The 26734-nt window shown below is 35.9% G+C and overlaps 1 protein-coding gene across 4 annotated transcripts in view; it reads right to left on the bottom strand.

Moving 5' to 3' along the window:
• Positions 1 to 26734, bottom strand: part of ATRNL1 (attractin like 1) — a 430566-nt gene that overhangs the window by 370969 nt on the left and 32863 nt on the right. For all 4 annotated transcript variants that reach the window (XM_021537269.4, XM_021537270.4, XM_021537271.4 and 1 more), the window contains exons 2-7: positions 20651 to 20734; positions 18621 to 18734; positions 18022 to 18150; positions 14770 to 14978; positions 5181 to 5355; positions 4008 to 4095 (exon numbers count right to left, since the gene is read on the bottom strand). In XM_021537269.4, coding sequence (XP_021392944.1) covers positions 4008 to 4095; positions 5181 to 5355; positions 14770 to 14978; positions 18022 to 18150; positions 18621 to 18734; positions 20651 to 20734 — 799 coding nt within the window. The remainder of the gene's footprint in view (positions 1 to 4007; positions 4096 to 5180; positions 5356 to 14769; positions 14979 to 18021; positions 18151 to 18620; positions 18735 to 20650; positions 20735 to 26734) is intronic.

Raw genomic sequence — 26734 nt, 5'->3', positions numbered from 1 at the left:
TAGACATGTTTATCAAAGCTATATGTACCTACTCTAAAAACCTCACAAGTCATGTCCTCCAGTCTCTTTATAAGCCTATTTCTTATATAAATTATTTCAAAGCACATTGATATTTTCAGTACCAAGATGCCAGAAACTACATACAATTTATGAGATGCAGCAGAACCACTTGCTAACAGCACCTTTCCAGTAATCAGCTTGAAAACTATTTAACAGTTTAGCTGGTCTAAAAGCAAGAGCTCTTTTATGCTCTCTCCTCTGTAAATGCATAAAAAGTTATGAGGATTTTTTTTATAACCATATATCAATGGGAATCCTCAGATCTTTTTTCTTCAGAATAAAGAAGAACAGTACTTCATATTTTACCAAAGAAGCTTTCTGAGGAAAATGGGCACAGTAAGTTACTTCATTCTCCACAAAGTCAATCACACAGCTGCAATTTATCTTGCACCACAATCAGGCAATGCTGGCTCTGCGCTCTCACTCCAGCCTAGCACTAGGCTTTGAAATCTCAGAAGCTCAAGTCAAAAACTTAGTGTAATTTCTGCTCTGTGGATATTTTTTTTCTATCAACCATAAAGGAAACATTACACAATTACTGGTACAGAGCTGAAAACACAGCTCAAAGCTGCCATCTCTAGGTATTATGTACTACTGCTCTTCACTCTAAATTACTTTTTCTGTCTTTTTCAAGAGACTGAAGATCTAAAAGGAAAAATATAAGAACTTTATCCTAACAAGTTAATGTAAGAAGTCACTCCAGAAGGGAGTACGTTTTCCCCTTGAAATTTCTTTGACTTGCATGAGCAGTTTCTTCCGGCCCATGTAACTTCTGACATTTGACAATCACCAGTACAAGCAGCACAGTAGTTAATATTTCACATAGGTTCATTATTAGTGAATCCTAATTGCTAATTAACATGTCTTCAACAACAACCACAGCTTCTACATTATACCTTTGTTTGCAGCTTTCATTATTAACATGAGTTGCACTCCTTCACTGAAATCCAAAGAGATGTCTGAATTAACACAAATCACATTTAATATTTGCTGGTGAAAGGGCTTCTAAAACAGTTACCCTTTAGTTTGGAATGTCTCAAGAAAATATTAGCACTGTCAAATAAAAAGGTTAAATTATATTTTAAGTCTTTATTCTGAACTGCTAAATGATACATTACGCAAATGTTTCTTGACTAAAAAGTCCACATTCTACAGGAACTGTAATAATCAAAGTCACTGGTCAAAAAGATTTGACCTTTCAAAGAACAGATAATACATTAGTAATGAATCAGGGAAGTGACAGGAAGAAAAGCAAGCTTGGAGTCAGTGTTAGGGCATGCACAAATTCTAGTTTATATTACTACACAGATTCAATATCTCTGTAAGATCAGATGCCAGGAAAACAAGACAAAACAAAATATTAGCCCATGCCCTGAATTCCTCTTAACCTGGAGGAAGCACTCACTATATAAAAGAAGGCTAAACATAAAAAGAAACTAAAATGTACAACTAAAAGGGTAAAAGCTTTAAAAGAAAAATATGAAAAATGTGAAAAAAATAATTCTAAGACATTCTAAGAATTGTTTGCTCAGATTACAAGAACGCATCCTATTTGACAAGAAAGAAAAACTTTCCATTACAAATAACAAAATAAATAAAGTTTTACTTAACAGAAGGATAATGGAAACATAGAAGAAAAAGTAGAGCTCAAAACAAAGTTCAGAAACTCCATCAGATTAAAACAGAGACTCACCAAGGCAAGTATGAAACACCTTAATGAGATGCCTGCAGAATTTATATATTAAATATTAAGATATCACTTTTCAAAAGCATTAGCAACACACCTAACTAGATATTTTGTGGTGCCAACAGACTGAGGGAGTATTCTGAGAAGTGAAAGCCATAGCAATAAAATGAGGTTAAGTGTCCCAAATAAGTTCTTCATGGTAGACTTTACAGCTATTTCTATAGCAAAAACTATGGAGAAAACAGAAAAGTTAATGTAGAGAAAAAAAATTTAAAAATAAACTGGCAGAGAAAGTCCCTGAAATCAGTTCTGAAGAAATTAAAGAGCTAACCCCTGTCTGCAGTATGTAAATTCCTGTTCAAAAATGGATCTATACCAAAAGACTGATAAGGGAGAGGCAGAAAGGACAGAATTTGGTGAGTGAAACAGAAAAACAGATGAGGAAAAAATTCTATGAATATTTGAAAATGGAAGTTATATCTCACAAATAAAGCCCTGGCTTTTTCTAAAGAAATAAAAGGTCCAGATCATACATGTATCTGAAATTTCATAAAGATGCTTTATAATATTCCTCATGCCCTATAGGAACTATGATGTTCTGGAACAAGGAAAGCAAACACAAGGCTAATTAAGTTGATAAAGTAAAGTTTGGGGAAAAAAATAGTCTCTTCTTAAACAAATAAAGATCATTAATAGTGTTCCACAGACCTGTACAGTTGGGATTTGCTTGTTCAATATGCTTAAAAAATAAGCTGGCATGAGAATGAGTGGAAAAACAGCAATAATTTTTGGGTCTACTATGTTATTTAAAATAGCTGAGACAATGGTCAAAGGCAAATAATTGCAGAAGAATCTCCTAATACTGCTTGTGCAATACAAGAAAAAATTAAAGAGTAAATAAATCTTCACGTGCATAAGGATGAAAAGATGCCTATGTGAAAAAACAATTTCAAGTCTAAACATATGGGAATGGGTTCTGAATTGCCTAGAATGTGATCCTGAGGGTGTAACTGACAGTTCTATAAAAATCCAGTTCAAAGCCAACAGCAGATTTTCAAAATGCTAAAGTACTCTAAAGAATTAATAGGAAAAAAATTAGACCCTGAATTCCCTATGACATCAATCTCTGAGGCAGGAACACACTAAAGACTGTGATTCCTCCTTTTTCAAAAGGGATAGAACAGAATTAGAAGAGGAAAAGGCAATGGTACAATATTAACCAAGGTATGAAATACCTTCCTTATAGATTATTAAAAACACAAGGAATTTTCAGGACGAAAAAGAAATGGTGGAGGGTATGATGGCCTTACAGAAAATCGTGAGTAGTATGAGGAAATAAATGGAGAATAAGAAGTAGGGATTATCAAAATTAAACCAGCTAGTACCATTTCTGAAAAGGTTTTATTTCTTAAAAAAATATTCTGGAATTCTTAGGCACAGCGTGAGGTATGTTTTAAAATAAATACATGGTCCAAAAACTGAAAAAAAATATTAAATAACAGGGATTCATAATTTTTCCACAAAAATACTACCTATTTTAGGAAATCCCAGCTGCAAAGTAGGACAGTAGTCTGAGGAAGCTTCTGTAAGTTCCTGTCATTTTGTCTTATATTTTTCCCTAGGCATTCACTGTTACCCATTATTCAAGAGGTGTTACCAGGCGAGATGAACGCTCTGGTCTGACTTGTTACCATCCTGGTTTGTCCTGCCCTGCTGGCAATGCCTTATGCAAACAAAGGAAAATTTGTGACAGCAATTCTGTATTTCTCTGTCATGGTTAACAATTCTGTGTTTCTCTGTCACCCCCAATAGCCCCCTCAGGCATAAGCTGGAGCCTTCTCTCCAGTCCTGCCTCCTTGTGTGCCTGGATTCCCTGGGCAGTCCCCACGCCTGGGCCATCCTGGCCCAGGTGTGGCAGTGCCAAAGGACCCTGCCACCAGCAATTGGCTCTGCCTGTGGGGTTCAGCCCCTGGAGGTGGTGCCTGCTGAGCAGGAGCACTGCCCACAACCCCAATTATATCTCACACACACCTCTGCCTTTTATTGGCAGGTTTAGCTCAAAAGGTTGATTGAGAACTATTGCAGAAATCTCTGTTCCAAAACCTGTGCAATACACCTAAGTACTGAAGAAGAAAACAGTAATACAAAATACTTAGAAATTAAATTATCCTCAAAAGTCTCCATTCATGATGAATCATTTTAAGATCACTAACAGCACACACATATAAATTTATTATACAGAACACTGAAGAGTCCAAACCTGATACAAAGCAAGAGTGTGTCCATATCTCTGAAGTGGCCCTTTGGACACAGGCACTACGTTCCATATACTGCTTTCCAAATTGTAGCTAAAAGAGAAATAGAAAAAGAAACATTTTCAACCTGTAGAGGAAATAGAAGGGCTTGTATGCTCAAACTAATTGTAACTCTGACATGGTAATTTGTTGAACTATTACAACTTGTGACAGTGCACTAAATATTCCTCAAGCAGAACAGGAGCAGCGCTTTAAGGGACTTGTCAACAGTCTCAGAAAACAGGAGTAACTAACAAAAATCACAAGACTTGTTCTGCTATCAGTCACGTGAAAATCCCCAGCCCACCAAACTGCTCATGCCCCATGCTTTTGCACTACTCTGAAGATTAACTGTTGGACACCCTCTAAAGTATATGGTTGATTTTAATTTCTATTACATTTTTATTTATTATTATTATTATTTATTTATTATTATTTATTATTAGATAAGAGAAGCAAAAATAATAAGTAATAAAGGTAGAAAAGAAAAATTAAAAAAATTATGGGATTTGTTTTGGATGATTGCAAATGTTTGGAAGAAAGCAACAGGTAGACAACAGGAGAAGTAAACATGCTAATAATATGCTAATAAATAGACCCTAACACTTGCATTTGCCACATTTAGGGCCTCTACATATGAAGCTATCATCCAAATCACCTGGGTCCTATTTACAGCTGCTTCAACTTTGTTTTCAATAGGTGGTCAAATACACACACAAACTGCCATAAGTATAAAAAAGTGGAATACAGGTGACCTGCCTGACCCTACTGCCATGGCACCAGCAAAGTGCAAGCACTAAATACAAGTGTCCTGTAACCATAAATTAACATCACTAATGCACATGGTTTTCAATATGTGTGGAAATATCAGCAGTGAATTTCCTTCACTATTTCATCACCACAAAGCTCTTTATGTTTGGCAGTTTTTCAAACTGAAGTACATATAAATATCACCTACAGTTTGATGTTGCCCATATTTTCACTTTCTATAATCGTAAGAAAATTACAAGCATAAAATAACACCATTAACAAAGAATCTAAAAGAGATATAAACCTTTCAGCTAAATTAGAAGATAGAAGCTCCCTCCTTGGTAGGATCTGTTTTCCCTATGCCCCATCAGAAAGGAGAAACCACTCACTTCAACACCATCTGGAACGAGCTGTAGTTGAAGGTGTATCCACCAATCACCCACATGAACTTCCCGTGCAGGACGGCCTTGTGGGAAGCACGGCCCACGGAGGGGCTGAAGGGCTTCACGTTGGGCAGGATCCAGTAGGACTCCGTGGAGGGGACGTTCAAAGAACAATCTGGGCCTGTTTTGTAAACAAATGTGCAATTTGTACAATCTGTTAGATGGGGATGTTAAAGCCAATAAAGCAGAAACAGGGGAGGCTTAATTACAGATGTCAGGATTGCTCATTCTGATAAAATACGGCGTACACTTTTATGTTTAACAGATGCTCAGTGAAAAAATTGACAACATGGGATGTCAATCTAATTGAAAGCATTAGATTAGCTCAAATAATAACAATTCATTTTCGCATTCTTCTCAGAAAAGAGACTGTGAGTCACAAATTGAAAGAAAGGCACAAAGAATCACATTTTTGAATGACCTATCATTTAGGTCTAAAATTTTTTGCACTTTGTTACCTTTGGAGAAAAACTACCCTGTATTTGAACCAGAATAAGTGTTTTTCAAAGCAAATAATATTACAGTAAATTAAGTTACAATATGCATTATACGATATTAAATCTTGAAAGTAAAATTTGACTTTTGCAAATGCTGTTCTGCATCATTTTTCAGGAAGAAAATACACTATCGAGTGCTTTATCAAAATAATGACTTGAATATTTAAATTTTGTAACATTTTATAGATCATCATACAAAGCCACCTAACCCACAACTACTATATATCATTTTCAAATGTATTTCAGCCAATCATTTTGTCAAAGTAAGAAAAGTCAGCAAAATGCATAATATTTTTAGCTATAAGACTATTACAATCATGAACAGCAAAATCAAATTTTTATTTGTTCTGTAATAACAAAACTGTGATCTCTTCAGCATCAGTTTATGCTCTAGATCTTATCTAAAACCTGGATATATATGTATGCATATATATATATATATATATATATTGCTGATAAAGGCTATTATTCCAGGGCCTTTGAAGAACCACAGAACAAGTTCCAGTCTGACATGTGACTGGAAAATAAAATACACAAAATTCAACATAATTGAATTGAAAATTAAGGTACATTTTAGGATCATCTCAGGATAGCTCATGAAAATATTACATCACCACTCAGCCATGGTCAAAATAAAGAATGGTGTGAGAATTGAGAATCCTGTTACCTCCCTGCATAAATCTGTAGCTTGTGTAACCTTAGAAAACTGTGTCCTACTAAAAAAGAAGAGATTAGTGCTGGAGACTGTTTACAGAAGAGTAATAAGGATGTTCCAATTACAGAAACTACTGAACTCCTTTGAAATACTGTGTTTTTCACTTGAAAAAAGAGCAAAATTTGGAATTGAATTATAAATGTCTATAAAATAAGTGACAGAGAGGCTGACTATGAAGAGCCCACAGGCTCTCTGAATATAATGAGCTGAGTTTTATGAAATGCAACTTGAAAAAGCCATATTCAAAGCAAACAAGAGGAGATAGTTCTTAATGTAAAAAATATCAGATCTCTTTGGCAAGGATACTCCCCTGGCAAAGGGTCCTCCAGATACAAAGATTTCCATGTGTCAAGGAGAGACCAAACATCATTTTAGAAGAGAGAGATGCTGAAGTTTACTAATCAGCTAAATAAGTAATGTACATCAAGTTTACAGTGATTTTAAAACATTATCGTGGGGGAATAGGAGCACAGGTAGATTATGTTTTTTCCAAGGTTTATTGTAATTTAGGGGGCAATTTGTTATATTTTTTTCCCTGTACATGCCAACCAGTTATCCAAAGTGTACTGTCAATTTTTCCTAGTGTACTATACAAGAATGATGTCCAATTGTATCCAAATTACCTTCCATTCACTGAACGATGGAGACACTCAATTCCCATAGTTCATTATACCTTCTCCTCAGAAAAGATTAATGGTATCTAAATGAGGTCTAATGAGAGCATGAACAATTCAGTATATTATTTCTTAACCATCAATAATTGATACTATAATAGAGTCGTAACCTCAGCAAAAATCGTGGTTGTTGGAGGAAACACTTAATTTGAATGTAAAAGGGCTTTAAAATAAACAATTGATTAAGTATTCTTTGATCAAGGAAGAGTTAAGCGATGGAAGGGGTGCCTGCAGGTCAGAAGCAGCAGCATCGCTGCCGGGTGGCAGCGGGATGTCGCGGCCAGCAGGGACCCCTGGTGGCGAGCGGAGCCCGAATTCCTGCGGCACATCCAGACAGACACCGGGCACCGACCGCAAGAACACCGACGCAAGAACACCGCCTCCTCCTGGGGTAAGAATGTCAAAATCTTAGCCAGATCAGTGATGGAAAGAATGTGACAGCCAGCCTTCTTCCAGCCTCAGCGCTAGGTGAGGGAAAGCAGAAACACCACTGGGCACAGAGACGCAGGAAGCCTTGAAGGAAGAAGCCTTAAAGATCATCCAGCTCCAGCCCCTCTGCCATGGGCAAGGGCTGACCACATTATGTATAAATCGGGACAAAAATGAAATATCTAGCTGTAAAAATGCAAAACAATAGAATAGTACTGGCCTCTATCAAAACATCGTTTAAAAAGGAAATTCTTTTATGTGGGTATTGCTTTATAAAAACAAGGTGAACATAGGACTTATGAATAACATTTATAGATTTTCCTACTTGAATACATACACCATTATTTCAGCAAAAATACATATTCTCTTCAATAACATTACATTCACTAAATATGTGCCTTCTGTGCAACAAAGAGCATTACAGCTGCAGAACAAAGATAATGAAAAATTTTTTTTGTTATGTTTTATGCAAATATGATTTTTCTCCATTCATTTAAAATTGAGTATCTTTCTTATCTTCCTAATGTGTCAGTCAATCAGGGGATGGGGAGGAATTGTTTAAAAATAGCAAACAACTTTATAAACCTGAACTGGAAGTCAATTACGTTATCCTCTAAGGTAGGAAAAAATTCTATAGGTTTAAAAAGGTGATTTTATCCCCACCACACAGAAGAAATAATCTAATTTCTATTTATTGAGGAGTTTCATGAAAAGACATAGTAACAATCTGTTCCAGTAGTTTGAGTCATAGGATCAATTTCCACCAAAATGACTAAACATCATCTACTGTCTTCAAACCAAATATTTTCCTTTGGGAGCACAGGAGAAAAAAACAGAAGTATTGATATGTTGAATATAAACTTTACAGTGCCCTTCATGCAATCTAATCAAAGACATTTTAAAAGTATTTGTTTACTCTGGTTTTGTTTGTATGATAATTTGAGTTGAGAATTATTCCTTTAATATAATTTTTCAACCACCACAACCCAGTGGTTGAAACCAGCCCTACAGTCAGACCAGCTGTGCTGCAATGGCTCAGTAATTCCTTCTAGGCACTCTAACAGTAGGTGTACCCATGTATCCCTACACTGCCCCAGCACAGCTCTGCTATATCCAGATTGGATGTATTTCTCCTACCCTGCAAATAGTCTTGCTGAAAATGAGACTCAAGGGCAGATGGAGAGATCCAGGTGAGGTGTCCAGCTAAGGCAGCAGGGCAGCAAGCTGTGCCAGGACTCAGGCTGCTCCAGGAATGACACAGAAATCCTAATGCACATCAGCTGATGCACCTCCTGAAATGGCCCCTGGGTGCTGTTTGTCAGCCCTGCCTGTCTCCTCAGGCAGGAAGAGTGGATCACCCAAGGGCCACCTGGTCACGGGGGATGCACAGGCTCAGTCTGAGCAGGGCAGCCAGAAGGGTGCCATGGGTGGGTACAGCTCCAGCTTTAACTGCTCAGTTCCAGATCCCACACTCAAGATCAACAAGGCTGGCACAGAAGATAAGGCCAGGTGTCACAGCATTGTCTACTAGAAGCAGGGAAAGCTCTCCTAGTCTTCCATGACTAAGAACAAGTACAGTCTCTGGTAGACATCACACAAGATTTCTCATCTTAAACAAAACCAGTTTTTGCTACTCAGGCTCTAAAGGAAGCAGGGACTTTCAGATCAGCTGTAGCTGACAATACCCACTGGACTAGAGATTTTGAGACTCCATCCTAATAGCAGCAAGGTACCAAGGTCCAGTATCTCTGCTAAATTCTAGGAAACTTCAGAGCTCTAACACAAAAGCCTCCTCCCAATTCCCAAATGATGTATTGATGACCAGTTTATCCTAATTTTTCTTCTACTAGTGTTTTCTTCACTGTACTTAAAGGTCTGGTCTGTCTATACCCCACAAAGGTTTATAAACAGCAGCCTTGATTTTACTTGTTTAAACAAACCATGCTCTGTTAGTGACTTCCATAGTCCTGTCCACCCTAATGGTTCTCCCTCTGAGTCTGTTTCTATTTGTATTCACTAAACTGTAATAACAAAACATGAAGCATTCTACTAATGCTTTCATATATTTAACTGAAACTTCTACGAGTGATCATCCTACCAAGTGCACTTGGCACTTTGGAGTTTGCAGAGTGTATAAAATTAATTATGTTGATTAGTTAATGTTCTAATTGAGATAGACAAGCAAGTTTTCTCCCATGTCACTTTCTACATTTCAATCCAAGACTATAAAATAAATTCTTAATTCTCTTAGTATCTAAATGTGTTAATTTACAATTTATACTGAAGTAATTAAATCCTACACATTACTTGCGGACTTCTTTTGCAGGATATTCTGGTTATCCTTCATATTTAAAGTACCTTCCACCTCTGACTTACCAGATTTCATTAACAGCCTTATAGGTAGATTACAAAAATTATGTAACAATATCAGTCCTAAGATCAGCCTTTAAGGAGCACTGGTACCTTTCCATACGTGTTCAGCACACCCACTCACATTTTATGATGAAGCTGTTGAGTTCCCTTTACTGTTTCCTTATGTATGCATTTCACTCTTCAGTTTCAATGATTTCCTGTCATCAACTGCTGAGGTTCAGATAAAATATACTGCATTTTCATGTCAATTTTCTTACAAACTATCTTCATATGAACTACATTGATAAATACAGATTTCAACTGTTTTGTTATTAATCACAATATATGTTTCATTATTTCTTTCCTCAAGTTTGGTCTAGAACTCTACACAGTGCTGAAATGAAGCTAACAGGTTTTGAGCTGCATTAATCACTTTCTTCCTAATCTTAAATGAAGGCACTACAGATAATAAAGGAAATTTTGTATCTTACCTTATCAGGAAGATCAGCACTATCTACTTTTTTCTATTCAGGACAAGGTATTGTTGGGATCATTATTTCAATCAAGTTCTATTTTAATACATCTAAGTGCATGCCTTTAAAATAAATATTTAGGTCATAGATTTATTCTAAATAGATTACATTTTTCATTAAGTCACAAATAGCAGGGGACTCCCTTCCTAAATCTCATCCTAATTAGACATAGAGAGCATTATCAACCCCATTCATGCAGCCATTTAGTGAAACAAATCAAATAAATTCTGCTAAACTTGCTTTCACTAATTGTCAAATGACACCATAAAGGTATTTAAAACTGGAGCTGGCTCTTAATTTACCTGTGATGTTCTTTCTCTTGCAATAAGGACACTTGATTTTTCTCACACAATTTTCAGGCACTAAATTTCTAATTATGATAGCTATATTTTGTTTGCAAATTTCACAGTGCTCCAAGGATGCTTGTCAAATTCCAGCTGAAGATAAATCTGAAGAACATTTCCAGTATATATGAAATAACTATTCATTATAAGACAATTCCTTCCTACCAGTTCTATAGATACAAACCTTTCTTAGACAACTCTCATTTCTATGATCAACATTAAAATATTTATAAATATAGACCACAGAAATATGATTTTAACTTAAAATTGGAGGACAAAAAGTTTCCTTGGATATGTGTCTTTATATGAAAATACAGTATAAATGCACATATATTTAAAAGGGCATTTCCCAGCCTGTAAAACTGCAGTTTCTCCTTTCTGAATTGATACTTGGCCAGGAGACGACCTGTAAAGTAAAATTGAGACAAAGAGGGCATTATCACAGGGCAGAACAGTTTTAAGAAACCTGCTTCTTTTCTTTTTCCTTCCAAAAATAGATCTGGCCAAAGCAAATGTTACATCACAGGTCCTCATCTCTGAAGACACAGACTTGTGTGCTTTCTGTTCAAGAACCTCCAGGCACAATGGGCCAAAATGTCAGATTGCAGATCTCCAGGCATTTGGCACAAGCTCTTCCCAGTGCTGCATTTCACCTGCTGCTGCCTGAGCCCCCATCTCAAACCTTCCCCAATAACCCAGCACCACAGAAGCACAGCTTTGCCAGTCTCAACGTTGGGGAGTAAGGCAGGCCAAACAAGAGAGCTTGACCTCAAAGCCTTCCACTAAAAGTGAGAACAAACCCAAATCCAGCAAGTCCTGTCAGGATAACCTGAGTTAGACAGCCATTGACAGAGTTGTTCTGGCCACATTCAAGGTGCTGTTAGAATAAATGCCATAGTACCAAGCAAGGAAAACACTGATTTTGCATTGCAGTAGTCATAGCTCCTTTTATACTTCCATTGTTTACTCTCTCCTTACAGAAAGACTTATTTTTCTCTAGAGAGATGTTATAAAATTCAAGCTGCCTGAATTGCTAATGGACTTATTTCAAAGTTAATTAGTTTAATTTCAGAATCTGGTCTTCTGCTACATCGCTATCTGCTAGGAGCAGCTCTGTAGAGAGAACTAACTATACATGTTCCAAAACTTCCATTGGTGTTTTAACTTTGGCTTAGGGCTGAATGCCTGTTTGGGGCTGGTGTGCATTATGTGCAACCCTAGAGCCCATTTTTGGTGTAGCTCCTTATAAAAGGAATGTACTTCCTCTGTTTCCAAACTATCTCATAACGTAATCCAGAACACAATAAATGTGAAGGATCAGATTTACTTTGAAGGTACCCTCCTTATCCTCTTAAAGACTAATTTAAAGACTCCCTATAATTCCTCTCTAATAGATTCCCCTTTTGCTTGCAGTGCTGATGTTCAATGATCAAAATATCAATAAAGTTTCTCTTAACTTCAAGAGCCTTCAACTCTTTTTTTTTTCTCCTATCTACACCCAGAAGTCAACAATATTTTCAGCAATTTCAAAGATAGTCCACTTAATCCTCTTTAAAATGTGGAACTGTTTGCTATCCTTCAGTCATCCTGATTTTTTTTCACCTGTCACAGAAGTTTTTAACTGTTTGGAAATCTCTGGTCCTTTATAGCCTGAAACAATGCAAGACATGATGTTCCTGGTGTCAAATAGAATTTTCTGGCTGTGAAAACATATTAAGCAAAAGCATCTTTCTATAAAATTCTTAAATTGGCCAAATGGTGCAAGAGCCACCACTTTAGTCTCAGTCAAAGAGAGAATTCTCTTTTACATGTGCCTAGCAAAGAAAGAGGGAACAAGTCAGTAGTTTTGAGGCAGATTGTTTTCCTCCCTGAATTGCATCCACAGCCTTGTGTTAGATAATATCAAGACAGATTAGCCAGGAATGGGACAGTGTGATACGGTACAGAACTCCAAGATAATGTTCCTTAGGGAAAAGTTCACCCTCCCTTATGCTGGATGAAAATTTTAAATTAACCAGATTTTCTGTAAATACAAAATTTTGTTCTTAGACCAACCACCTCAGGAATGTTTAAGATTACTATTATTATTAAAAATATTTGGATTTTTAAAGAAACAATACATTAACAAGTGCATTTTTTAAATGAAACGTGTCTTAAAAATAAAAATTATGTCAATTATTTGTCTTCAAAGTCTAAAATTTTTTATGGAAGCTTTAGTCTATGTACAATCAGCAGCCAGCTGCAAGTATCTACAAGATCCTTGTATTAAATTCCACGAGACATATCTAATAATCATAGGATCCTACCTTTTACTCAAAAAAGTTATTCCATCTCAAAGAACACACTAAAGCATTCTCTTTTCTCAGAAGACCTGTTTTAAATGTATAGTTCTTCAGAGCTGCTCCTTCAGCAACAACCACAAGATGTCACCATTGTAAAAGAAACTATGCAGTGAACTAGGAAATTCTTGGGATTTATATTCTGGATCTGGGATTCTAATTATTATACATCCAAATCAATGCACTTCAATGATTTTTTTTTAATAGAGGCACTAAAGATACTCAAAATAAGATAAAAAGACTATAGTAATAAAAAAATGAAATCTGGAATTCTCTCCTAAAGCATACAAATCAAGACCCTTCAGCCACATTTTTTGAATTACAAAACCCAAGAAAAGCTTGTCAGATAGTAAAATAAAAATTTATTATTCCATTATTGCAAATAATATGCACAGAAAATAGTATCAGTATAGAAAGTACAGAATACACAGGTATAAATAAATCAAGAACTAAAACAGAGAAGGAAGTCGTCTCCCAGAGCTTAAGGAAAGTTTGGTATTTAGTAAAGGAAAATAATTATATATCCAAGCCAGCTCATCTGTGACAAGATTTTTTTAAAAATTATTTGAAATCTATGTAGATTCAGTGAAAATCCAAGGAATGATGAAGCAAATTATCTTTATACGATCTGTAGGAAAGAGTGAGAAGCTCATATGTACAGAAATGCCACGTGAAAGGTACTAGCAGCAATAGTCAGGTTTCTAATTTTATTTTGTGCTTTAAACTTCTAATTAGGCTCATAGCACTGTATCTGAAGGCATAGGTTAAACAGCATTTCCAAAGATTTGTGACATTTCTCCATTTTGTACTCAGCAATTTGACATTGCAAGGAATCCGTGCACAACTAGAAGGATGATAGTCATGCTGCAAATTCTATTCACAACTTCTGGATAGAGATTAAGCCTTCAGGATCTTTTTGTGCACTACAGTTCGGGAAGGTTTCAAAGGACCCAGTAATAAGTCTACACTATTTCCATTCGATGACCATATTGCTAAACCACTTCCCTTCTGTGGGTGCACTGACTGCCTTTGAATGAACAACTCATTAATTATTAAGAAGTGAAATGTATTAGATCTCATCATGACTGTGGAGTAATAGGTGTGACAGCTTACAGGAGTTAAAAAGCCATTTCCTTTGACATGCCAAAAGAAACAGCAATAAAACAGAAATGAGGCAGGAAGTCATGGGAAGAGGGCATATCAGCTAAGTAATCTGGAGGGATTTTAATATTTCTGTTAAGAGAATGGCAATTTCTAAGCATTGCAAGCTAAGCCAATTGAGACTTGTAACAGAAGTGGTAAACAATAAAAACAAAAATCCACAAGCATCTAGCATAATTCTAGTAAGTGAATTAAACATTTAGGATCTTAAATAATTTATCTGTAATGAGAAACAATGATTTATGGTACTAGGAATAAAAATGCACCACATGCTTACAATACATCCATTAGTCCACACAGACATTCTTGCACCATTATAAGAAAGCAGTTCACCTTCCTTTTTTATTGAGAGGCTGCTACAAATTATACCCAACAAAAAGCAGATAGTGGCTACTTCAGGAAACACTAAAAATATGATGCAATGATGTGACATTAAAAGGAGGGCAGGGAGAAAATCAAATTACCTAGACACTGAACTAAGCAAAGCTTACCTTGCCAGCTGTCATTGCAGACACAGAGCTTCTCTCCTGTCAGGTCACAGTAGCCATGATCTGGACTCCCACAGTTGGCTTTGCAATAGGGAATGTCACAGGCCTCTCCTTTCCAGTACTTGTCACACTCACAGTACACCCGGCTTGGTACAGACACACTGGTTGTGCACTTGCCATGCTCGGAGCAGTTATTAGGGCAAGAGTTAATTCTGAAAAAAAAAAAAAAATGTAAGCTATCTAACAGTACTCCAGCAGTATTTGTCAGATAAAGTGTGTTTTACCTGAAAAATGTCTATGTACTGATAAAACACATGTTTAATAATGATTTTACAGGCAGATGAGTTCAAAAGATGTTAATCCAATCTTACATACGAAGTCTTTGATGCACTCAGGATCACAAATACCTTGCACTGCAACAAATACTGACAATGAGCAGAAGGACAGGCCCTGCTTGGACAGCAGGGTCCAATTTTTGTCCTATATTCCAGTATAAGCACTCAGTCCTTTCAAATGCTTGTTATCTTTAGAAACAACCACACTGGAAGTAATTGAGTTTAAACTCTCCACACAGGCATACAGTTAAAGGGTTTTCCTGAGTAGCTTTGGTCCATGCTATAAACAGGGTGCCTAACATCTGGAGGGAATAAAAGAGGGAAGAACAAGGAAAAATACAAGATAGCTAATATCCTTAAACTACTTACAGGTAGCATTTCATTCTTTGAATCCTTAATACAAGAGCCACCCTAACTCTGCAGTCCAAAATAGAAAAAAAAAGAGAGCCTAGGCTGAAAGAAGTTCTGGGAGTTAGCATTTCTGTGATGCACCCTACCAAACACTGAGATCACAGGCAACTGAAGTGCAAAATTAAGCAAAGTGGTTCCAGAAATGCAGACAACTCCTTGAAATGAGGGAAGGTGGAGGACATGGAATATGTGGGTCCAAGAGTTTCCATGAACTCAGGCAGTTACGTGCCTGATGAAGTCCAAACAGGATTTGAAACTCTTTTCAATGACTCACAGAAACTCAGAATAAAGTGTTACTACAATCCTCTGATGATAATGCAGACCACTCCCTGCAGATGTGAGATGGATACTGTTCACAGCCTTCCTTACTAAATGAAACTCTAACTGAATGAAGAAAGAGCTGTTAAAAGTTAGCAAAGAATTGTTCAAGGCTGGCCTTTGACAAGATGTAGATGTGGTAGGACAGAGAAGAGACACATTTTTGTCTTCTAGAGACTTGCTTCTCAAAGGACTGGTTCTGTTGCACTGCTAAAATAGAAAATTCCACATCTGACAATCATTCCAAATCTCTTGGGGGTTTTAGCTGGTAACACACATGGCATTAAAACCATTGATGGCATTAACAGCTATAGCTGTGAGGAACCTCTCCCCCAGACTCATAGGGAGTGTTCTGCAGGAAGGTGAATAGTTAAGTTTTTCCACCAGGAAATATTAGTTGGAAAACAGACCATTTCCCACTCCAACAGGTTCATTAAGGATTCAAACAAAATGAGAAAAACTGGATTGGAAGAAAGTTGACTGACTCCAAGGAACAGAAATTACTCAGACTGTTCTGAAGTAATTAAAGTTGTTTGCTACTGAAATGGCACTTCGGTCACAGATTTTATGTTTCTGTCTGCCCCAAAATAAAGGAATACAAGTGGTCCATCAAGATGAAATCAAAAATTATGGAAGAGGGTAACAGAAGCAGCGTGCAATAGACCAGTGACAGACGAAAAGTTAATGCAGCCATAAAAAGTAATTGTAGGTACTTCTTTATCATAAAAAGTTACTGTTGGTTTATTAAAAAAATGTTTTAAAAGTATCCATTGCAATAAAAGACACAGAAGAACAGAGTACATAGAATTTCATGAGTTATATATGCATCAGAATTTAAAACTGGCAAGTTTTTAAAGCTACAAAAGTAAAAAATATTAGGTAATGATATGCAGCATGCACCACATTACCAAGTAATGAAAGAATGCACATATACTCATTTCTTAAGAATGCCAAGTCTAATTGCCATTTGCTCCCAAGACAAATAAAAGAGTGTAATAAAAACTTCAGGGATAACTGAAAAATGTAACTAATTACAATAGAACTTCTGCCAGGTGATTGCATTTTACTGATGTCAACTGAGAAAAATTAAAAATACCCAGTGTTCTAGACTGCTATTTCCAATGCAATATATATATAGTGAGGTTTCCCAAACTTTGAATAGCTATTTATTCTCTGGCCAAAGGTGGGCAATCTGCTGCAAATTGCAGCAATAATCTTCCCACAGACAATGTGCCAAGTATTGTGCAAGAGTAAAGCTATGGTCAGAAACACAAATAGTAATTTTAAACTAATAAAGGATATGACAAAAATATTACATGTACTTCAACATATGAAATGCAGTGCTGGCCACCACATCCCAATAACTGCTATTTCAGAATCTGAAGGGATTGAGAGAAAGGAACAGGCACATCTTCATTCATAGAAAAACTAGCACATGAATAAACAGGTCCAACAGGACGAAACAATTCCCTCTTGAACCAAGGCATGAAATATAGAGAGATGTTGCATTCTGTCACATGTACATCCCAAATGAGACAGAAGTTGCAAACAACTGGTGCACATAAAAAGGAAAAGGCTCAGGTCTGCCAGCTTTATCTTTGGAACTGCTGACACAAAAAAGGAGGCTGGACAAAAGCAATCATGCTCATATCAGTTTCAACTTTGCCATCAGAGAAACTAAAAGACAGTGCAGATAAGATCTATGAAGGCAGAGTGTAGACTGAAATGGAAAATAGGAGGGGAAATACCCAATAAGAGGAAAAGAAATAGAATAAAATCTTTGTGGCTGGCACAAAAATCCAAGTGGAACTGTTTGGAAGGTTTCAAAAGCCATAGTATGTTCAGCAAGAAAAATCAAGCAACAGATGATCCCAGTTCAAGAGAAGGGAATTTATATGACAGCAGATATAATCTCCCTTCTAGTCCATATGACAACTATATGTGTTGGATAAACACTAAAGGGGATACATTCTAGTTCCATATGGCACAGGAAAAACATACTCTGGGAATAGCCATGTGACTTCACTCAAAAAAACCATACTCTGTCTCTGGGAGTTTTTTCCCTCTAACTCATACCTTTATAATTTCTTACAAGCCCAGACCCCTGGTTTTAGACGTTTAGCACTGAGTATGATTTTTATGCTATTGAAAAAAAAAAACAAAGGTAATTATTTAGTACAAAAATACTTACGAATAAAAAATGTTAAATCCTGTTAGGTTATAAGCAGCATCACTAAAGAAGTGCAGCAATGCATAGCCAGATGTAGTAACCACTTCAGGAACAGTTTCATTTCCACGCACTTCAGGGACTATCAGACCACTGGAAAAGAGGACAAAAGCGTTTTTAAGCAATCTATGGTATATTTAGGAAAAAAACCCAAAAAAGTAAAGAGGGAGTTTGGAATTCTGCTGGTTAACTATATAAACAAGATGACTCATAAATAAATTTTGTAAACTTTTTTTAATGAAAGGTATACAAGGTATATAAAACTTGTCCATGTATCTGCAAGGTAAATCAGGGGTTTCCAGGAAAGTGCCTGTGTGTAAGCATTAACATTCCAATCAATGACAGCAGTAAGTATCCAAATAATTAATTTCTGCTATTATCTAACCAAAAGTGTAACATTTTGGAATGCATTCTAATACAACTTTACATACATGTTCCCATAATATTAAGATAAGAAAGCAATCTAGTTAACATATTAAAGCCTCTAATGTTACTTTTTTCCCCAATAACTGAAAGTGTCCATACACGACTATGTAGACAGAAAGGTTAGTAAATACACTCACCTAAATACAGCTATTAAAGGTGCATATATGGAATCTCCATCATATACATACATATGGTCCCAGCTACATTCTGTGGCAAAGTGATTAAATCTTAATCTTAGTATCGCATTTGGGCTGAAAAAAAAAAAGAACATTGATGCAACACATTTCCAGAATTACTGAAATCAGAAGATCAAGAACTCACAGTAGACTTGATCATGCCAACATAACTTGGTTAAATATTTTGAGTACTAATTAAATATTTCAAAGTGTTAAAAAACAAAATTCAGGGCAAGCAAATATTTCTCTTCATCTTAGAAAAATTTAAAATAACCTATTCACTCTACAGCTAATAATTGCTAAAGTTTATAAGAGGCGTAAATTCACCAGATTTTATAAGTGTTCAGAACCACAACTTTTGAGCAATTAAAATATCTAATCTTAATACACTATATTTATTTTACAATGTCAGGACTATGAACTTTAAAGAATCCTTCAAGATAAAATCACCCACACATCCTTCTTCCAGTATTACACTAATTATTGAAAATAAAAATCTTACAACACAAATCTAAAATTGCAACCAATATTAGTCCAAGTGCCTGGCTCCTCCCCTCTGCCAGCACCTGGGAAATGTCACTAGATTTTGGCTGAGGTCCAAATGGATCTGTAAATTTTTTGAAAGGGGAATTTTTACATATCACAGAATTACCAGACATACATATATATAGTCCATGAAATCTAACGATTATTTTCTTGTAGTTCTCCTTGCTACTGGCAGGCTTGAGTACAATTTGTCAGTTTGGAAAACGTGGGGTTTTGTGACAGATCCTTTGGAGAGAGCTCTTTGTTCATCTGTTAAGACAGAGCATTATACACATATGTGACTTCCTTGTGTGCTGACATTTGGTTGCTTTACTCCTCCCCAGACTGTGCAGCACACTGATTCCTCCAGCTCCCCTCTCTGCCATCTCCCAAGAGCACAAAGAGGAGAGGAGGAATGGAGTGGGGAAGAGCTCTAAAGCAGAGTTTGCCTGCAGCGTTGAGGTGTTTCCACTTCAGTGCAGTGCAGTACAAATATTCCTGAGCTAGCCTGCCTGAGCAAAAAGAAAAGCCTAGCTAGGTCAGACACACATTCAGTTACAGCTTGGTCTTCTAGATAGTAAAGATTCAATTTAAATGATTTTGCAAACATTCTCAACTTCACTGCTGCTTTGTTTAAATTACTTCTGCATATCAGCAGTCCAAAGTCACATCAGACACATCATTTCTGAACTGCAGCAGAGCAGATATCTAAGCTAATTGAGATGATGACAACATGGAAATACAGGAGGAGTTAATTTTCTTCTAGAATTGTGAACTAGAGTCAGCAAAATTCTAATCCATATCCTGGGGGGGTGGAATCCTTCTGAAATGTAACCAATTTGTGCCATTAACACTTAGCCAAACTAATTTATGTGTCTCATTATTTCTTCAGGCATGTTTGTGTGTTTCTGTGCTGCATAAACTGGAAAATTAGCAACAGGCATGAGGCATCTAAACTATACAACTATTTCAAAACTAAGTACACGAGGAACAGTAGAATATGAAAGAAAATACTTTATAGAAGCACTAATTTTTGAGAAAGACATAACTGAATAAGCATTCTGTACTTGAGGCCATTGCTGATTTATCACTGATACGAGTTAAATCAGATAAATCAGGTAATGAGTTAAATAAAGGAATTCTGTAACTACTTTTGTATCTTATGTAAAGGTAGTCAAATATGCAACAAATTTATCACAGGGTTTTGAGGGTCAGCAGCACAGGCCAAATACCGATGTCAGCCTAATTTTTGCCAGGAATTTGAATGAAAGTGGAATTTGGCCAACTCTAAGCAATCCTGACAATCCTAATATCTTTTTTTTTTTTTTAATTCTATATAATACTTAAACAAAACCAAAGCAAACTATATTATATCCTCATGCAGTCTCTACATCAGTTCTTTTGCTTTCTAGAACACAGAGTACCAAACAGTTTAGAAAATTTAGGCTATGAAAATAGGTACTTACTATCCTTCAATTAACCATGTGCATTTAGTTTTATATTTGTAATTTATAGGTCCATCTGTTAAATATCCAGAAGGTTCTGTTAACCTACAAGAGGAAAAACAGGGCTGTAATAAACCAGAGGCAACAGAACATGAATCATCGACACGTCAATATAATCTTTCTTGATGGAAAGAAAATTGGGGTGGGGAAAACAGTCAAGTCTCTCTTCATATTTCTCATCACACTATTTGTGTTCATAAAAACACAAATTCTGATTGTTCTAATATCATTGATTTGATTTCTTCCCCCAGGCATTCACTTGTATGTTTTCTAGTTCACTAGCAAATAATCTAAATTATCCTTTACACAAAATGAATCCAAGCCAGTATAAGGGGGGTTTAAGAGCATTTTGGTTTGCTTTACTTATTTGCTTTGCCACTGCCTTACAACTTACTTCTGAAATTAGACAACACCAGCCATACAAAAACTCTCCTAGATCAAGACAAATTAAGATATAAATCTGAATAAGCACATCTGTCAGCCTGCTGCTCTGTTATTCCCAGTCAGTACCCTGTCTCTGCACAGTGCTCTCCAGTGATTACCCAGAAGGAGTCAATCCCTGCAGATACTCCACACAGCATCACACCACCTTCAATGACTTGCAGCTCAGGGACACTTTCAGTCCACAGCTGTGCCTCCGGGTTCATGTTTTATACCACTCAAAATGTAATGATCTGTGTTTTATTTCCCTTCTTTCCCTCCTCTGCCCCTTTTCCAGCCTGAGAAATCCTTGCTCATTGCCTTTAATAATTTTTTGTATTCTCCTGGAGCCTGCTGAGATGCAACAGAGATCAACATATTGTATTCAAGATGCAAGTGAACCATGAATTGTACAATAGCAATATTATTTCCATTTTATTCTCTATGCCCATTTAAGATTTTTATTTGCTCTTTCAACAACTACCATTCTGACATTTGAAACAGAAATATCTGCTGTAACTTTTTTTGAGTGTTAATAGCTCAATATTCATCACATATAGAAATGCCTTTTATGTAGAAAGAGAACCTTTTTCATCCATTCATATTTATTACTTCGTATTAATCTATGCAGTGATAAAACAGCAGATGAAATTCAACAATCTATTAACATAAAAGCTTTCTGAAAGAGTCTGCTATCCTCAGCACATTGTATCTTCACTAATCCATTACATTTTCTGCATCCTTTATGATTATGTTCAGGCCTTAACACATCTCCAGTGGCGTTACTCCACTGGGGAACCAGACCATCCCACTCTAATAACATAATAAATATAAAATCATCCCTATAAACATTCATTTCTTTCACTATATTGTAGAAAGAAAATCATTAAGAGTAAGTATCACTAAATAAGAAAAGTTTGTTCATCGGTTTTGTGTACTTTTCTTTTTAATAAAAGGCAGTAATACATAATATTCCAATCAAAATCATTTCAGTGCTGTCATATGTTTATATACAGAAGTAAAGTCTTATTTAGCAATCCACAGAATGTATATTTTTCTGTAACAAGTATGAAATATTACAAGTACTCATTTGCAGTCATGACCATTGCCTTCTTAGTAGTTGTATAGAGCAATGGAGGTGACTTAAAAGAGTTGTTTTTATTAGATCAGCCCTTTGGTATGACTAAAGTACAAATAATTTCCCCTGTCTCCTAGGATGGTAATTTTTTGATAAGTAGTTTCTTTTGGAAGAGTAGATAGCCTTTGAAACAACTGTTTCACTTGTTGGAAAAAAAAGTGAATAAATAAGAGCACAGCATTACTTTGCAATAATGTTTGTAGAAAATGGTAAGATAAGGGCTTGTTCTATTTAAAATAAATACATAGCAAGACAGATATAAATTACCGTAAGTTTCTTGAGCCAAACAAAGAATTTTTCTGTATTAATTTTCTTTCCAAATGTTATCAAATACCAAATCCCATAACTCACAAAGATAAGCAGTACCACTTTCAGGTAACCCCTTGCCCACTCAAGGGCAATATTCTCTTTCATATAAAGCCAGGTATTCATCAGCAGTTTTCCTCTGTAGCTATCAGTGATTCTGTCAAATAACCACAATCCAGATGAGTCACCCTGACTATGCACTTATGTGTCACAGAGGTGCCTGCATTGCACCCCACTCCTTGCTCACCACTGAGAAAGCCTCAGTGATGAGAGGAAGCCAGAATAATTGGTGTGGCCTGCCCAGGCACCACAGGCTTATCACACCCAGACTCCTAAACAGAGCACACAGGGGAGTAGCTAACGCTGTGTATTGTCATTTGAAATTGCACATCAGCTTTCATAATATTCTCAACAATATTTTTTCCTAGCTGGAAGGGAAAGCCTATAAAGAATTAGAGGGTACATGCCAAGAGAACATTTCTCATCCCAGTATACTGTAAAACAGATCTACCAAATAACAGAAAGACATCAGGATGCTGCACATTTAAAAGCACTCAGAAACACCAGTGACAGATCAGTCACTCACCAACGTAACGAGTCAGCAATAAATTCCATGAAATATGTGACACTACAGGGTTTCACCTAGCAGACAGACACACCAGAAATGCAAGGGCTAAAGCAAACACAGGGCAACCAAAGGGATGTCTACATTCACCTGGAGTATTACCACTGCTACAAAATAATGGCAAATAAAGAATGTACAGTGGCAATAATTACCACTGCAGAGATTTTTCACCAAGACTGATGCATTTCAAGAAAAAAGTACATTCCATTTCAGTCAGAAATTATTGGTCCAAAGTGAAGGAGTAGTCAGATGAAATCCACGCCTGCAATACATAAGACGTCAGAGCAGGTTATTAAAATGGCCCTTCCTGCTGTAATATTTATAGAGCTGTGAAAAACGCAGTCTTTTCATCTCCTGCATCTTCCCATAAAAAATATCACCAAATCTTTTAGAGAGGGGCACTAATTTAAACCAGAAAAGTCATATTTTCTGTCACCAGCAGAACACGAAGATCCACAAAACTACTGGTAGATGAACAGAGGTCTGATTTATAATATTGGTGCTTTAGGAGAAACAAAGCATAAGCTACATTCATAATATTATAACTATTTATTACTAAATAAAGAGTTATAAAAAATTAATTTATGTCTATATTACTTAGTGTCACATTTCTACAGATAATTCTAAGAAATGTTGGATTACTTTGCAATTCCTACTTCAGATGTATCTGAATATACAATATAGAGCATATTTTGCTTCATGGATCCATCTCAATATCAGTACTGGTGTGCAGTCAAGAGCTATTCTCTCCATTGCTGAAAATTTTCCTCCATCTCTTTTTCATCTTTTATTAAAATATGTTTTATTAAAAAGAAATAAAAATCAATAACTGTGCTTCAAAGTTACAAGATTAAGTTCTTCATAAATAGAAGTACTGGCAACCTTTCCAGTTGAGACCTTGTGCCTAACATTTACAGCAGGGAAAGAGACTGCACAGATCTGAGATCAGCTGAATATATTAATAAAGAAGGGGGGAAAAATTCAGACCACCTGACAGCACAAGCCTGAATCAGTGAGAAAGAAATATACAGAAGTGATCAAGAGGCCATTTCTCATACCACAACATAGAGTGACAGACTACAAAGGTTTTCCAGTATTTTTTCAAAGGAATATCTTAAAAACAGTATGTTCTGAAAAACCCACAAAGGCAGATTTTTCTTTTCCAGGCATAAAGCATTGACTAGCACCTTACAAAAATTCAAAGAATTTGCTTTTGATTTTCCTGCGTTTTTACATTTATTGTATAACTTGCTGCTGGTTTGTTTTTTTTTTTTTCCACATATGAGAAAAGGATATACTGAACATACTGCAGCTCTAATTTTTCTTCAATGACTTATCAAGAGAAATAAATATTCAATACATTAAGGAAATATTTGCATATGACAATCACACTCCTCTACTTGTTACATACTGGTTTGCAGTAATAGAAGTTTTAGAAACACAAAGGACATTCACAACTTCTCACATGCCAAGTAATCACAGGCCTGCTCTTAAATTGGTTTCAGTTTATTCATGGACAAAGTAGCAGTTTCTGTTGCAAAGTGAAAACCCCAGTGATTAATTACTTTCATCCTGAGCCCATCTTTCTAAATTATTTGAAACAAAACCATGCTCCAAAACAATCAAAAAATCCCAGAAAAGAAAAATCAGGATTAGAACACATATTTTTTCCCCATGAGGAGATAGCTTGTATTTCAAGAAGCTTAATTTAGTTGGTTCTTTTTTTTTTTTTTTTTTAACACAAGTATTAACTGGGATATAAACTCTGATTCGTGCAAAACATTAATTTAAGGTTTACTCTGGCAGGTGTTCTGTTTCTGGCAAAGGTTGTTGTTCTATAGAATATTTTTGCAATAGTTCCCCTGACAACTTAAAGGAATCTGCAAAGGAGTGGATGTTGCTTTCAAAGTCCAAACTTATATGGCATCTTATTTATGCAATGTATTTTCACTTACATAAATTAAATCTGTTCCCTTGCTTAGGCTGCACAGCATTATAAAAACTCACAGAACACAGACCAAGACAGGTTGTTTAAAATAGAAGATCTGAATGTGTGAGTCTGAGGGAATCACAAAGTGAACTGAAATGTGGGCACAGTTTTACAAAGACCTGCTAAACAAACCAGATGCAGAAGTTAAAAGTAGTATTAAATATTAAATGTAATATTTCTTCTATTTCAAAATGAAAATGTAAAAATACTGCATTAACCAAAAAATTTTCTTCCATCTCCTCACAAAGTGTAACTTGGCTTTTTTTTTTTACCAAAAATTGAAATTGCCATTTCAGTTACAACATGCCCTAAGACCTATCCCAAAGATACAGAAATTTTTTTCAGTTATTTGTCTAATCTGATTTTAATAATTCCAGTGGCAGAAGTCTACAACCTTCCTAGCCAATCTATTTTGGCAATGACTTATTATTAGAAAGTATTTCTAAATGTCTAATTCACCTTTTTCTTACTTACACATTTCCTGAACACATACCTGGAAAACAGGTAAAATTCTTACTCTTTCTGCTCATCTTTTACAATCATCTACATTCAGCCTTTTCTTCTTTGAATAAAGCAATTTGATCTAGCAATCCTCATGAGTAATTTTCTAGACTTCCTTCTAGAACTTTTCCAAATCATCTGCACCTCAAAATGGTACCTACTTCCCCAGCTGTAGTCTGACCAGCACAGCAACCAGAGAATTATTTAATATACATAATGTGGCCAGTTCTCCTGAATGTAAGTAGTAGCAGAACTGCTTTTATGCTGATTTGTGTACTACCAGTAATTCCCCAACATTGCCAACTTCCTCCACAGGAGGAATTAAATGGTATTACTCTAGTTCACCTTTCTGAGGTTTATCATGCCTGCTCAAGTGTAGAAATTCAAATCCAATTCTGCCCATATCAGGCAGTATTATATGGGATCAATGCAGCTCACATCAGTTGGAAATTGCTGCATGGAAAATGACATTTATAATTACTTGGTCAGAAGGAAAATCTATTTTTCTTTCTCTGATATAAGCATTTACTTAAAAGACAGTAACTTCTGGCCACACTGCATAGTGAGGAACCTTACATAAACAGCAATGAACTCCATAAGAAAAGACAAAATTCTATTTGTGTATATTTTTGAAAAAGGTCTTCAAAAAAAAAAACCTCCTGCATCTTTCATAACAACTCTTTTTCTATTACTCAACTACATCAACAGCTTCTGAATATTCATGTTCATTATCCGTTCACCTTACAAAGCACCAACATAACACCAACATAAAGGCAGTACTAGCAAAAATAAAAACTCCCATGCACCCATGGTCTCCACTGTGACAGTTGCATTAATTTTGTATACTATAATGCAAGTCATTCAAGCAATTACAACATGGCACCATTTTTTCTGTTGGTTAAAACTAAGCAGTTGCCAAATACCAGCACTGTGAATTAGAGGCACTAAAACAAAGTTTTCTTCCTCCTCATGGTTCTAGATATTAAACCCAAAGAAAAGTACTGATGAATAAAGGGCCTTCTACTTTTCTTTAATGTAAAGAAATTTTCCCCTTTAGATTCCAGT

Source organism: Lonchura striata, chromosome 6 (assembly GCF_050655825.1).
Source record: "Lonchura striata isolate lonStrDom1 chromosome 6, ASM5065582v1, whole genome shotgun sequence".
Taxonomy (NCBI): Eukaryota; Metazoa; Chordata; class Aves; order Passeriformes; family Estrildidae; genus Lonchura; species Lonchura striata.
Note: the sequence above shows the minus strand (reverse complement) of the source record. Positions and strands in the feature narration are given on the sequence as shown.